Below are 13,744 nucleotides of genomic sequence, written 5' to 3'. Positions count from 1 at the left end.
GCTTTATTTGTGTAAGTATAGTTATAGCCACAAGTTAACAGGATCAAAAACAATGAAATAATGTATTTATACACAACAGTTAAAATGAAGTCTAGTCATGGAACATTCAAACACCCCATATAACTAATCTCTATTAATAATAAAACATAGCTATGATGTTTTGTTGCATGGTGTTAAGCAATTTTCAAAAGCTGTACAGATAGCTATTTTTTTTTAAAGTGTTCTAGCATAGAAGAAAATAAAGAGCCCGAGCTTGTGAAATATCCATATCCAGTCCTTCAGAGAAATGGTGTCCAAGTAAATGTACAAGTTCAAGATGCATGCTTACCTTAAGGGAAATGTGGAAGCTAAACATATCAGAAACATGGAACAAAAATACAGGTGTGATTGCCCATCCCACTTTCATAGTGCCAGTAATGTTCATACAGAACCAAAATTCTCCTTATAACATTTGCATGAAATACCTTCTTAGAAGTATTGATAACAGTACCACCTATCACAGTCGGAAGTCTTTTTGTTAGGGAACCACAATGCCCATTGCAAACACTCCTGTTTATTTTATTTATAATATGTAAATCCCACCTTTCCTCCAAAGACCTCAAGATGGCATACATGGATCTCATCCCCTCAGATTTATCCACCTGAGAAGCCTTTTAAGGAAGGTCACTCTGAGACAGAATGACTGTCCTGAGGTTATCTCATGGGTTCTGATGACTCAGTAGGGATTAGAACTCTCACATTCTTTTCCAAAACTCTTTCTACTCCACATTGCATGGCTGTGCATACTTCAATGACCATGTGCTAATACTGTCCCTTGTATTTCATTTCTTTACAGAGACACATCATTTCTCACAGTTAAATATAATCTTGCTGTCTCACCAAACAACATCCAGATTAAATGCAGTGCCCCTCTCAAGAAACTCCACAAAATCTATATATGGATCCCCTCACATACACCTCTTCCCTTGCCCATTAATGGCTCAAGAAATGGACTCAAAATGGACCAAAACTAGGCTTGGAGGAAGCTCTAAGATGCCAGCAAAGAAATGTAAATGGATCAGGATTTGATTTTATTGGACACAGTATGTATCATGACTATTTAATGCTGTTCATTTCTAGCTATAACCAATGGATTCATAGGCAACACAACTTTGGTTTAAACTATGCTGTATAGTCACCATACTGTACAAAGTTTGAAATTTAATCTCACAGTTATAAATGAAAGCAACTCTACTAATATGTGGACAATCCATAGAAATACAGTTTCACAGGCATGGCACAAGCATAAAAACTACATAATGACAAGTTCTTTTTACACCATTTCCCCAAACAGAAGTTGATCTCAAAGGATGCTCATAATGCTTTCTCTGCAAGGTAGACTTAAGTTCTGTCACTGGGAAGTTCTATCGATTGTATATTGGCAAAATTATTATTTCACTGTGGATGCAAGTCTATCCACATCTATTAGGAAATAAGCTCTACTAGAATCAGTGGACCTTGCTACTGACCAAATATGTATAGGCTCACATGTTGATTTAACAGCATATCTTATTAAGAAAACTGCAATAATTTAAAAACAGAATTGTCTGCATGCCTATTAGAATGTGGATAATAAGTAATAATTTGCCCACAACTGATTACAAATGACTATAAAAGAAAAACTAATTTACACTTGATTTATTCTTATACCATGCTGATACATGCATACGTGCCATCAAATACAAATACCCATATGCCTGCAAACAAACAGTACACACATGCCTGGAAACAATATTTTTTTTAAAAAAAATACTGATCAGGAAGATGATCATATTTATTGCTTGGAATTTTATACATTTAAAGAACATGTATAGGCATGCCACTCATAACTGCCAACAAAGCCCATGTATTTTGACATTTAAAATTATGCACCTTTTAAAAAACAAGGTTAAAATATGCATTGTGAATCAGCTCTAGGAATCCACCTCTCAGTCACCTGAAAGACAACAAAGCATCTTGTGACATCTAAAAGACTAATTAATTTCATTTGACATACACATTTTCTTTTTGCAGCGCAATGGACTGGAAATAAGCTGCAGTCATGCAAACGTATGTCCCCCTGGCCCAAAAAATAAATAAATAACGTATTTTTTCTTTAAGTTATCATAAGACTCTATTGTTTTTACTGCAACAAACTAATGAGACCACCCCAAGTAGGGGAACCTCTCCATTTAACTGCTCACTTCTATTATTTTCAGGAGGCTGTTCAGTAGCAAGCAGCTATTTGGAATAACCAAGACCTGCAGACAAATGTCTTCTGTCCCACAGCAGGACTCAACATGCAACATTGATTATTTTAAAATGTGAATATATTGCTTATCCAGCCTTTCTGTGAAAAACAATCTTTCAACAGGCTCTCCTCTCAATTTTATCACGGACAACAGGAAAACCAGATGAACTAACTAGTAATTTACAATATATTGTTACAGGTTAATGAAAATGAGAGTCACTGAGACAGTCAAAGCTCGATGATGTTCTTTTATCAGGAGGCCTCCTCACCTACATGACCTCTACCTTTTTTATGCCTTTTTACTACAAGTTTCTTTATACTACTGAGAAATCATATCATGACCCACAATTCTAGCAAATTTAAAAGAATGAATAATTTTTGATAATGATGATGAGTATAGAACTGCAGATCTGGAAGAGACTCTATGGATCGAATCCAACCTCTCCAGGAGGTACAGTGGAGAATCAAACTCCCAACATCTGGTTCAGCCAGATGCCTAAAGCACTGGGCTATCCGGCAGTTTTAAAACAGACCACCTCTTTGTAGCACATAAAACGTAACATTAGTCTGCATGTAATACATACTCCTTCTGGAAACATTGTATACAAATCCATTCTAAACATGTATGAAACCTCCTGTTTAGTAAAGATAATTTAAAGGTTAAAAATATCTTAGTAATTTCCATACATCTATACACGTGTGAGTAAAGTGGGCTTACAGTCTTCAGAGATACATCTTTTCTACTAAATTAATACTGTGCTTCTACTATATAGTTTCCAATATGCAAAGCCATTTAAATCAAAAATGTTAATGATATGCCTCAGAAGGTCATATATACCTAATGTTCCTGTCTTCCTTTTTGGCATCGTTTGCTCTTTCCCACACAAATAAGAGAGAAAACTAAATTTGTTAGCACACACACACATATATATAGGATCAGATGTTATGCATAAACAGAGACTGGGGGAGCCCAGCAAGGACATGAATCCCAAGGTTAAGAGCTGGGATTTCCAGCAGTGTTACTGTTCAACACCCTGGATAGCTCCCAGTTCTAGATGATGTAGGAATTCCACCAGCCTTTCTCTTCCTCCACACTCTCATTCCTTCAGTACATTATAGCACAGCTTAAGGAGATACTGTTCTCTGGATGACTTTCAAGCACCAGGCAAATAAGGACATACCCATTCTGTCCAAAAAAATTAAGCAAAATCCCACTTGTCTAAAATCCATGTAATCCCCACCCCACCCCTGTTTTCCAGGTCTTTTTTTCTCCCTTCTGTATTTGTTATTAAATATATCCCCAAACAATCCAGGAAGGCAGCTTCAAAATGTACATCTGTTTATCGGCCGAAAAGGATTTCACACACTCCTCTGACTAAGATACAAAGTTTAGGTGTTAAATCTTTGGGTATACGTATGTCTAAATGTCCCATGATCTCATGTGGTTCAGATAGAAATACTTCTGATTTTGAGAGCAACATAATAATCTTTTAAAATTCTTTTCCGAATGTATTTTGCCGTCCATGTTGGTTGGGCTTTCTTTTTATTTTTCTAACACAGCAGCAGCAGACTAGAGAATGAAAATTAATATTTTAATTTTAAAAACTTGACACACTATCCCACTATATGGGGAGGGGTCACAACTGCACTAGACTCCCCCTCCCCATATAGTGGAATAGAACACTTTTATGCACAGGCCCCAAATTACAAAACTATTGCTAGAATAAAACAGGCGGGCTTGTGTGTTTGTTAATCACTGTATTTCATTCCTGTTATATTTTCTTCTTGGCTTTGTAAGCTATCCATAGTACAGACAGCCATAAACAAACATAAATATCCATAATTATGCAGGTCTCCTCTACAAGTGAACATCACAGTGCAGGTAAAATATTCAACAAATGGGTGTCAGGTGTGCCAAGGTGGTGGAGCCAGCTAGCATGATGAAACATTCCCCATGCAACATAGATAAGAACATCTGCATGGGACTCCAGTCAAGGTCAGCTGTATTGTTTCTGTACTCACCACCATTCAAGGCAATCTGAATGTGATCCTCTTTTACACTATCATTTCAGACAAACCTCTATTCAACAACAGGGCTTAACTGAGGGATAGCCACAGTTTGAACAGCTAATTTGGAAATAATTACTTACCATGGCTTTTAATTAACAGAACGGAAGTGCATATTTTTTTTTTAAAAAAAGGAGGACAACTCATTTATAATTGGTCACACCCCAATTTCCATGCATTCCATTTATTCTAAAACAGCCACCAGTTTTCCTGTTCAGACTATAAATACTGTGATGATAAAGCAAGAAACAGCTACTTGACTGGGAAACAAATCACATTTCACTGTTCATATTTTGTGTGCCAAAATAATTTTCCCTTCTTTTCTATGCAGTGTCTCCTATTAGGAGAAGAGTGCACCAGAAAACTTTTAGAACCCTTCCAGAGCATGGACTCCCCCTTATATTTTAACTGGAAAGGAGATGTCCAGAATGTTTTCTTTAGAGACATCCATATCTGAAGGTCAGAGACACACCATCTGGGCAAGACAGACAGCTGGCCAGTAAGTAATGCCTGAGTACCTGCCATTAGCAGGGATGATTCAGTGGGAAGGGGGGGGGGAGAAGCTGAGATGTATATTTCATTGTGTTCTGTGGATCAGATGGGAAGGAAAAGTCTGCCCCCAAGAGAGCTTTAACCTCAAAGATAGGTTTATGCTACAGAGCTGAAGGGTTTGATTTTCCTTCCACAGGGATCAAAGAGTAAAGTGCTCATACCCTGTGGGGTTCCTCTAGTGCCAGTCCCAGGAACTGGGGAAGTGGTTAGACTGCCTAATCCTAAACACAATTTGCCTAGGAATAAACCCCTGCATAAAATGAGATTTAATTCCAAGTGAGGACTGCTTGAAAACAGGACTCTTTTCAAACCCAAAATGTAGGCAGGTGGAATGGGAAGCTAGAAATGGCTCACATAAAATTGGCAACTTTGGGGGGCCGGAGGGGAGGAGAGATCCGGTACGGGTTTCCACCCCACCTGGAACACTTTGGAAGTTCTTTCCCCGAGTTCTGGCGAGGATACAGAAAGAGGCAAAGGGTGACACGGAGATGGGATCAGGCGATCCCAGAGTGGGTTTTATTTAAAAGGTGCCTCTTTTATTCAGCAAACGGCTGATCTGGACCACGGATCACCCTCGGGGTCAACTTCGTCGGCGCGCTTCAACCCCTCGCGCTTCCGTGCAGCGCCCAGCACCGCCGCGCCGGAACCGAACGCGCAGCCCGCCGGGGAGGGCAGAGGAGCCAAACGCGTGGCTCGGGCACAGCCGAGGTGAGCCTCGCACCATTACCTACTTCTCAGCCTCTTCCCCCCCCCCTCCGCCCCCTTCCCCCCCCAAAAAAAGCATCTCTGCCCCTTAACCCCCAGTATCCCTCGCCTGGGGGAGGGGGGCACCCCTCCTCACCTGAAGTCGCTGTAGGGGTGGATAATCCAGAATCCTGCAGTTTTAACCCTTTCCTGCTCCTTCTCCACCGCCTTCTGGCTGCCGAACATGCGGAGGGAGAATTTGTTGACCCCGGGCTGCAGCATGGAGGTGAACTGCCGCTGCATGAAGCCGTATTGCCGCCGGGCGCTGTCGGCGTCCTCAAAGCCCGCCATGGGATCCTCGCCGCCCGCCCCGCCGCCGCCGCCGCCACTCCCGCCGTCCACTTTGAAACAGACGGAATTGCCATGGTCCTTGAGGCTGCCGCCGCCGCCGGGTCCGGGGCTGCCCAGCGCCTTGTCGGAGCCCGTCCCCGCCGGCGGCGCCTTCGCCTGGAAGCAGGCGTTGGTGCTGGGGCTGCCCTCGTCCCGGCTGCCGGCCGAGGAGCTGGGTTTGCTGCCCTCCATGCCGCCGCTCGCCAGCGCCCGGGAGAGCGCTCCAGCCTGACGGGCTCCTTCCTGACCCGTGAGGAAGACGACGAGGAGGAGGAGGAGGAGAAGCGCAGGCGGGCGGGGAAGAGAGGAGGAGGAGGAGGAGGAGGAGGAGGAAGCCCGCCGAGCGAGCCGGCTCCCCTCACAGGGGCGGCAGCAGCGGCCGGCTGCTGCTGCTCCTGCTGCTGCTGCTCCTGCGGCGGCTGCTACGGCGGCTGCCTGCCCTTCAGCTCCTCATTGCCTGTTTGTCGTTCGGGGCATTGCAAGCCCAAGCAGACGCCGGCTCTCGCTCTGGGACCGACGCGAGAGGGGCGGTGAGGAGAGAGCGAGCGAGAGAGAGAGACTGAGAGCGAGCCCGGGCGCCCCGCGCGGCCGGTGGCCTCCCTTCGCGCGCCCTCTGCCGGCCTCCGAGGGCCCCGCGCGCGCCGCCCCTGCGCCCGCCTCGCGCGCTGGCTTTCCTTGGCTTGACATTGAGTGACCGGGAGAAGCCCTTGAGGGGAGCGGAGGGAGGAAGGGGGGGAAGGGGGCGGGAAGGGCGAGGCGCAGCTTGGCCTGAGCCAGCGTTTGGCTTTCCTTTAAAAAAAAAACATAAAGTGAAATGAATAAATTAATAATAAAAATAAAAAGACAGGTGCTTTTGTTGTTTCGTCGTTAAGTCGTATCCGACTCTTCGTGACCCCATGGGGCTCCACTGCCTCCCGGAGTTTGGTCAAAAGGCAGGTGCAAGGGAGAGGCAAAAATTCGCCGGCTTGCACCTTTTTATTAATCACCAGGGGTTTAACATAAAGCGCTGCCTGGCTGAATATATAAAATATGAACAGAGAGATGGATATATATCAATAAATATATCAATAAATTCTCAGTCACTTCTTCCAGGTTTCCTGGGAATTTCTCCAACTCTGTCACTGGATGCAGAGGAATAAAATATTTTTCTATATCTTTTCCAAATTAAGAGCATGTTCCTAAAGAAGGGATTGTCTATATTTTTACTGTATTTTTATTACTGTGCATGAAAAGAATATTTACAGGGTTCAAATGAATTTTTTTTGTTTCCATATTCAACCAAATTAGTTTATGCCTGAGATATAAACTTCAACCATGTTGCGGTAAGGGGTGCTAGACCTCTGTGTAGTTCTGTACATAACTCTTATGCCCCCCCATAATGTAACTACTGTACAAAGCATAAACGGTTGATTCACACACACACACACACACACACACACACACACACACACACACACACACACACACACACACACACACACACACACACACACCAGTGTTCTCCTACATAGGGTTGACAGTCCTTTCTATACAGTTCAGTGTGTAATGAGACTTAATGGTCCTTATGGCCCACTAATCTAGAGCAGGGGTGAGCAATTAATTTCTATAGGGGCGGCCACATGAAAAATCTGAACTGTGTTCGGGATCCGAAACAAAATGAAGCAGTGATATTATGATTCTTTTTATTTTAAACTTGTTAATCTTCACAAATACTAAAGAGTTTTTTTTTTGCGGTATGTTAAGGATAAGCAAAAAGCTATAAATGGTTTTGATGTTCAACTTGTTGAGTGAGAGAAATCCAGTCTGTCTTGGGCTTGAACAAGTGCTTGAACACCGGACTGCAGCAACGACCGGTGGGACGGACAGGAGCGGCTCACAGGCCGTATGTAGCCCTTGGGCCACACTTTGTCCAGGTCTGATCAAGAGGCTGAATTAGAGATGTTGTGTTTAGGGGCAAGTAGACCATTTCAGTGCCTTCAGTGTTGAATTCATGGCGTTCTGGGCGTTCTGAATTATCTATAATTCAATTATCTATTGAATATTTATTTATTTTAAAAAAAATCCATGAATAGCCAAAACCACGCTCCAACATTTTTGAGATTTATAGTATCTCTTCTTATTACTCCTTGACTTCTTACTTCTGTTACAAAAGTTATCAATCATATTTTGCCAGTCCTTTAACTCTTCTTCAGTTATCTTTATTTTAGAAATAAAAAAATTATCTTGTGTAGTGTCTTCATTTCATACCCTGTACTCCACCAAACCATGACAATTCAATTTTCCTTAAATCAACAAACTTGTTTTACTTGTTTGAATATTTTAAAATTCTCCCTTTCCAATCTTTCCAAATTAGCTGAGATATTTATACTTATTAGTCTTTCAAATATTAGCATTCATTTTTTCTAATTTTTTCTCTTTCCTTTTTGTCATAGTTAAGTACCATGATTTCTGATTTATGCCAATTTATCTATAACCCAGTTATCATTCCAAATTATTTTAAATGATGCTTTACCTTCTCCATTACCTTTAAAGGATTTTCTATTGTTGATAAGGTTTTGTCAATGAATAAACTAATTTTAACTCTGTCTCTAATACCAATACCTAGATTCTCTATCTTCTTTAATATTTAATATTTGCTAATAGTTCTATAAGTAAACAATATCAAGGAAAGGGGGCATCGTTGTCTAATATTCTGGCCTAAGGGTATCTGTTATGTTATCCCATCTTTTATTAAAACTGCTGTCATATTTCTCTGATATAATTATCCATAATTATTCTTCTTAAAAGTATACCAAAACATAATACCTTAATTATCACTTTTAATGTTGTCCATTCCACACAATCAAACACCTTGAAATCATCTGATGGAATTATACCTGTCTTAATCTTTTGTTTAAATATTTCATTTATTGCATTTAGCAGTCTCTTGGTCAGATTTGCTCTTTGCCTTCCTGGCACAAAACCATTTTGATCTTTTCAAAATGTATTTAGTAATAACAATCAACATTCTCTTTCCTAATATCACCATAAATATCTATGGCTAGTCCATTATATCTCTATCCATTTCCTGAAATCTGTTATTCACAACTTTCTCCATATATTTCCTTATTCTTCCTGGAGATAGTCTCCCCACAATACATGTTTTTCTTGGGGGGGAAAAACTTGAAAGGCCTCTAATTCAGTGGTCCCCAACCTTGGGCCTCCAGATGTTCTTGGACTTCAACTCCCAGAAATCCTGGCCAGCAGAGGTGGTGATGAAGGCTTCTGGGAGTTGTAGTCCAAGAACATCTGGAGGCCCAAGGCTGGGGACCACTGCTCTAATTTACCTCTCTTCGGATTACACATTATTCTAAGATGTGCTGGAGAGGGTGCCAGAAAGCTGGTACTTGTTTTCATTTATGGTGGGAATGTGAGAATATATTGAAACTTTGGCAATTGGGTTTCAAGGAAATAAATGAAATAAGCAAGCTAAACTTAGCTGTATGTCCTAATATAGTTCTTTAATCAATATTTGAAAAGGAGGAAGGTACTTAGATTATTAAAGAATTAATTTCAAATTTGTTAACAATGATGAGATTGATTATTGCTAGGAAGTGGAAAACAGCATACAATTTCCAGTTTGGTATAGGGAAGTTTGGGATACAGCTATCAATGATAAGCTTATGTGTAATATAAAACTTAAGAGGGGGAAAACAGGTAAAGATCAGTTTATAGATATTTGGGAAGAAAGTATGAATTTTGTATTACAAAGGAGGGAAAGGAGAAAGGGCAGTGCAAGAATCAAAGCAATTATGGAATGGAGGTGGGATTACACTTGTTACTCCCAAATGGTCTTGAGTGGAGGGAGCACTGTCTGTTTAGATATTTGTTTATTAAATGTGTGCCCTTTTTCTGGTTGTTTTTATTTTTTTTATAAACATACAAAACATAGCAGACAGAGCTAAGTTGCTCCACTGGGCAAGACTAGAACCAATGCATTGCAGTGGCAAGGGATCCATTTTGGAGTAAATTTGGGCTAAAATTTAGGAGATGCTTCTCAATAGTAAGAGGGGTTCATCTGTGGAACAAACTGCAATGGGTGGTGTGGCGGAATGCCCATGTCACTCCTGTCCATCATATGGAGCTCAAGTGCAGGAGCCTATGATAGGACAGGAGGGGAGGAGTTAGGGTGACAGACAGTTGGAGAGAAAGGGAGAGATATAGGGAATGGAAGTGAGAGAGTTAGGACATTGAATTGAGAGAGTTAAGACTGAGATTGGAAAGTTGGAGTGTTATAGAGAATAGGAAAGAGTTAAAAGGAATAGAGAATAGATAGATGGTTAAAGAATATTGTTAAAGTGGTTATTGTGAATAAAAGCACATCTTCAACAACTGTGATTTACATCTGTGATTTACATACCAATTAAAAGATCAATAAACCTGTTGTATTGGCAGCACGTGTCTGAGATACATATATTTGATATAGTGTGGACTAGATCCACTGGAGGCAGTGAAACAAAGAGGAAACGCATCCAGAGGGTGGACCTGTGCTTTGGGAGAACAAACAAGGGACACTGGGGGGACGCAGTAAATGGTAACAGAATTCCCCCCCTCTGGAGATATTTAACTTGAGCTTTGATGGTCTTCCTTCATGGATGATGTTGCCAGGAGCTCAGAGAGCAATCTTCTTAATTTCTCCTCACAATAATCCTGTTGGTTACAGTGCAAGTTCACACTAAGAGAAGTCACATTAAGAGAATGACTGATTTACTGTAAGGTCACCTCAGTTTTGTATTGAAGTCTATTTGGAACTTGGGTCTGTTTGTTCCTACTTGGTCAGTATAACCACTGGCCTTCAGTGAAAGTAGTTCACAACTTGGACTATGAAGGGCAGCAATGAAGGAATTAGAAAAGATCATCAAGTGTAAGGGTGTGTCATTGGAGACCATGACCAAGATCATCTTGTATTTTCAGTCATTATCTATGGGTATGAAAGTTGGACAGTTAAGAAGCTAACAGGAAAAAGAGCAGAGTGCTGTCTTCTGAAGATGCCGGCCACAGAGACTGGTGAAACGTGAGGAAGAACAACCTTCAGAACATGGCCAAAGAGCCCGAAAAACCCGCAATAACCATGACAGGAAAAAACTGATTAGTTTGAAATGTGGCGCTGGAAGAGACCTTGGACTGACAGAAAGACAAACAAGTGGGTCCTAGATCAAACCAAGCCTTAACTATCTCTAGAAACAAAAAAATGTTGAAACTGAGGCTGTTCATCTTTGGGCACATCAGGAGAAGGCAAGATCTTCTGGAAAAGTCAATAATGCTGGGAAAGGGGGATAAGAGGAAGGCCAAATATGAAATGGATGGACTACCTTAAGGAAATCACTCTTGAGTCTACAAGAGCTGTGCAGGACTGCTGAAGACAGGACATTTTAGAGATTACTCATTCATAGGGTTGCCAGAAGTTGGAAATGGAACATAACAACAATAGCTGGTAGGATCTGAGGTCTTGCACAGAGTGATTGGCGGAATGTAAGATACAAAAGGTTGAGAAACACTGGTTTAGAGTTTTCTTGTGTATATAACTTTATTCTTGAACAGGAGGGGATGGGTACTTGGTCAGAGTTTGGGAATGTTGTTTTTGTGAAGTTGCAGTCCACAAAAGTAATATTGCCAAGCTCTGAGCCTGCTTCACTTAAGCTCACAGCAGCCTCTGGCAAAAGAATATCAAGAAAAGGTGTCTATGTCTTTAGGCTTGAACTATGCAGCATTAATAATGATAATAAAAAACCCTTGGCTTGCTTTGAGGCTTTACTTTTGGCAAACAACCATGAAAGAATGCCTTTTAGATGTCTGGATATAAAAAAAATGCTGTCTCACCACAGGAGTTTGGCATGGTTGACCTTGTATTCCCTTTTCTGTGTCTAGGAAGAACAATGTACAATCAATGTGGTTACGAACACCTCTTCAGATGTCTTTGCCTCCTGGTGTTTGGTTTTTCTTATTATCTGGCTGTATTCCAGATTCATGTGATGCTTCCTGTCATGATTCCCACTTGGATAATAGTCTGAACTTGTGCCACTAAATGTTCCTTCAATCACTTGTTTTGCAGGGAGAGCAAGGATGGCTGTAGACAGGCACTGTTCATCTTGCCAAAATGAAAATAAAAGTCAGAGAACATACACTTTCATTAGTGGAGAAGTTAAACACATGAGATCCATACAAGAGTCTCTCAGACCAATGCAATCTGGACTGAAGAAGGTTGGAGAAGATGAATACATTCTAGCCTTGGAACTGTATCACAAGAGCTTTTGTCCCACTGCTTCAGTATGGGGTACAGGCGGGGCAATGGGGATTTATATTCTTTGGCATCCTGCAGAAAATAATTTTGCATTCACTGACAATGTTTCCTTCTTCACGATCCTCTGATGGAACACAAAACAGAATGGGCAAAGTTCCAACAGTGGCTCAGACAATATCTTTAGAGAGCCCCCTTGTTGTTGTAGAATTGCTTTTGAGGAAATGGATCATTAATCTCAGTTTGGGGGTGAAACTGGGCTTTTCTAATCCCCACATAACAAATTTGGGGAATGAGTCTCCAAAACACAACTGAGGGTGTGAGTACACTGCAGTTTACCCTGGTTGTGTTGGACTATGGCACAGTTAAATTCAATGTCTGTTCTATCAACTATGCAATGCATAGTTGAGTAAGCCCTGTCTTTTTTCATGGACATTCCTGTTTTTGTTCAGTCAACAGAGGCTAGGGTATTTTGTGGTGGCTGTTGTTGCTTTTGTATTAATTTTGCTCACATCACTTTTTTCTGTCATGTGTGATTGTCTATATCAATCTAAAAAATAAATGATGGGAGTGTCTTAGGGTTGGGTTGTTAAAGTTCAAAACCTTGTATGTTTAAGAGAATTTTTAAAATAATAGTATGATTATGGGGAGTGCACGACAAATGCTTTAAAAATGAATTTTTGCGGCTTGCACATTGTTTTCAAAATAATCCATCATTTTTGAAAACAAAAAATGAGCCAGATCCAGGAAAGCAAGGTCAATGAATTATAAACAGCTGTGGCAACTGAATGAATGTTTTAGTTATGATTTGTAAACTTAGATAAGATTATAGTAAACACCAGATGAATAAATGGAAAAGGGATATTTAGTTGTATGACCTTATAAAAATTCATAGATGTTTATCTACATATGTGTTCTCACCCAGGAAATGGAGCAAGAGTAGAGTATATGAGAATTTCTATTACGTTAGCACAAGCATTTAATTGTTGTAAGCTGCCCAGAAACCTTTGGGTAGAGTGGGTGGCATATAAGTTAAATAAATAAATAAACAGTAATTCCATACTATTATTAAACCTATGTAAACAGGATTAAATTGTTTACAGCTGGTGAAAATATAATAATGGTTGAGAACAGATCGCCAGATATCCTTTCAAGAAGGAGAGAAAATTATGCCTGCCAAACATTGATGGAGGGGGAAAATATAAGACATGGATTTTCCTCTATACACTTCAATTTGGTATGGCTGGTGAGCAAGTTTTTTTTTCTCTGTGTATATTCTTAACATACTTAGAGGTTAAATCATGTGTTTTACATTAATATATTTTTAGTTTTGACATTTTTAGTACAGTATTTGAGATATTCTTTTTAAGTACGGTTAAACGGTTTAGGGCCTCGATACTTGGCGGAACGCCTGCTCCCACCAAGATCTACCCATGTCACTCGCGTGAGCCAGGAGGTGAGGCTGAGGAGCCTAACGCCGAGGGAGGCCCGGAAGGAAAAGACAA

At 40.8% G+C, this 13,744-nt stretch overlaps 1 protein-coding gene across 2 annotated transcripts in view; it reads right to left on the bottom strand.

Moving 5' to 3' along the window:
- The window catches only part of HCN1 (hyperpolarization activated cyclic nucleotide gated potassium channel 1), a 237,615-nt gene extending 231,208 nt beyond the window's left edge, over positions 1-6,407 (bottom strand). Inside the window, exon 1 of one of the 2 annotated variants that reach the window (XM_078384442.1) lies at positions 5,730-6,407. In XM_078384442.1, coding sequence (XP_078240568.1) covers positions 5,730-6,154 — 425 coding nt within the window. In that variant the 5' untranslated portion in view covers positions 6,155-6,407. The remainder of the gene's footprint in view (positions 1-5,729) is intronic. The other variant, XM_078384443.1, reaches the window with a different exon arrangement.
- Positions 6,408-13,744: the final 7,337 nt, after the last annotated feature.

Source organism: Pogona vitticeps, chromosome 2, assembly GCF_051106095.1.
Source record: "Pogona vitticeps strain Pit_001003342236 chromosome 2, PviZW2.1, whole genome shotgun sequence".
In the NCBI taxonomy this organism is placed as follows: Eukaryota; Metazoa; Chordata; class Lepidosauria; order Squamata; family Agamidae; genus Pogona; species Pogona vitticeps.
Note: the sequence above shows the minus strand (reverse complement) of the source record. Positions and strands in the feature narration are given on the sequence as shown.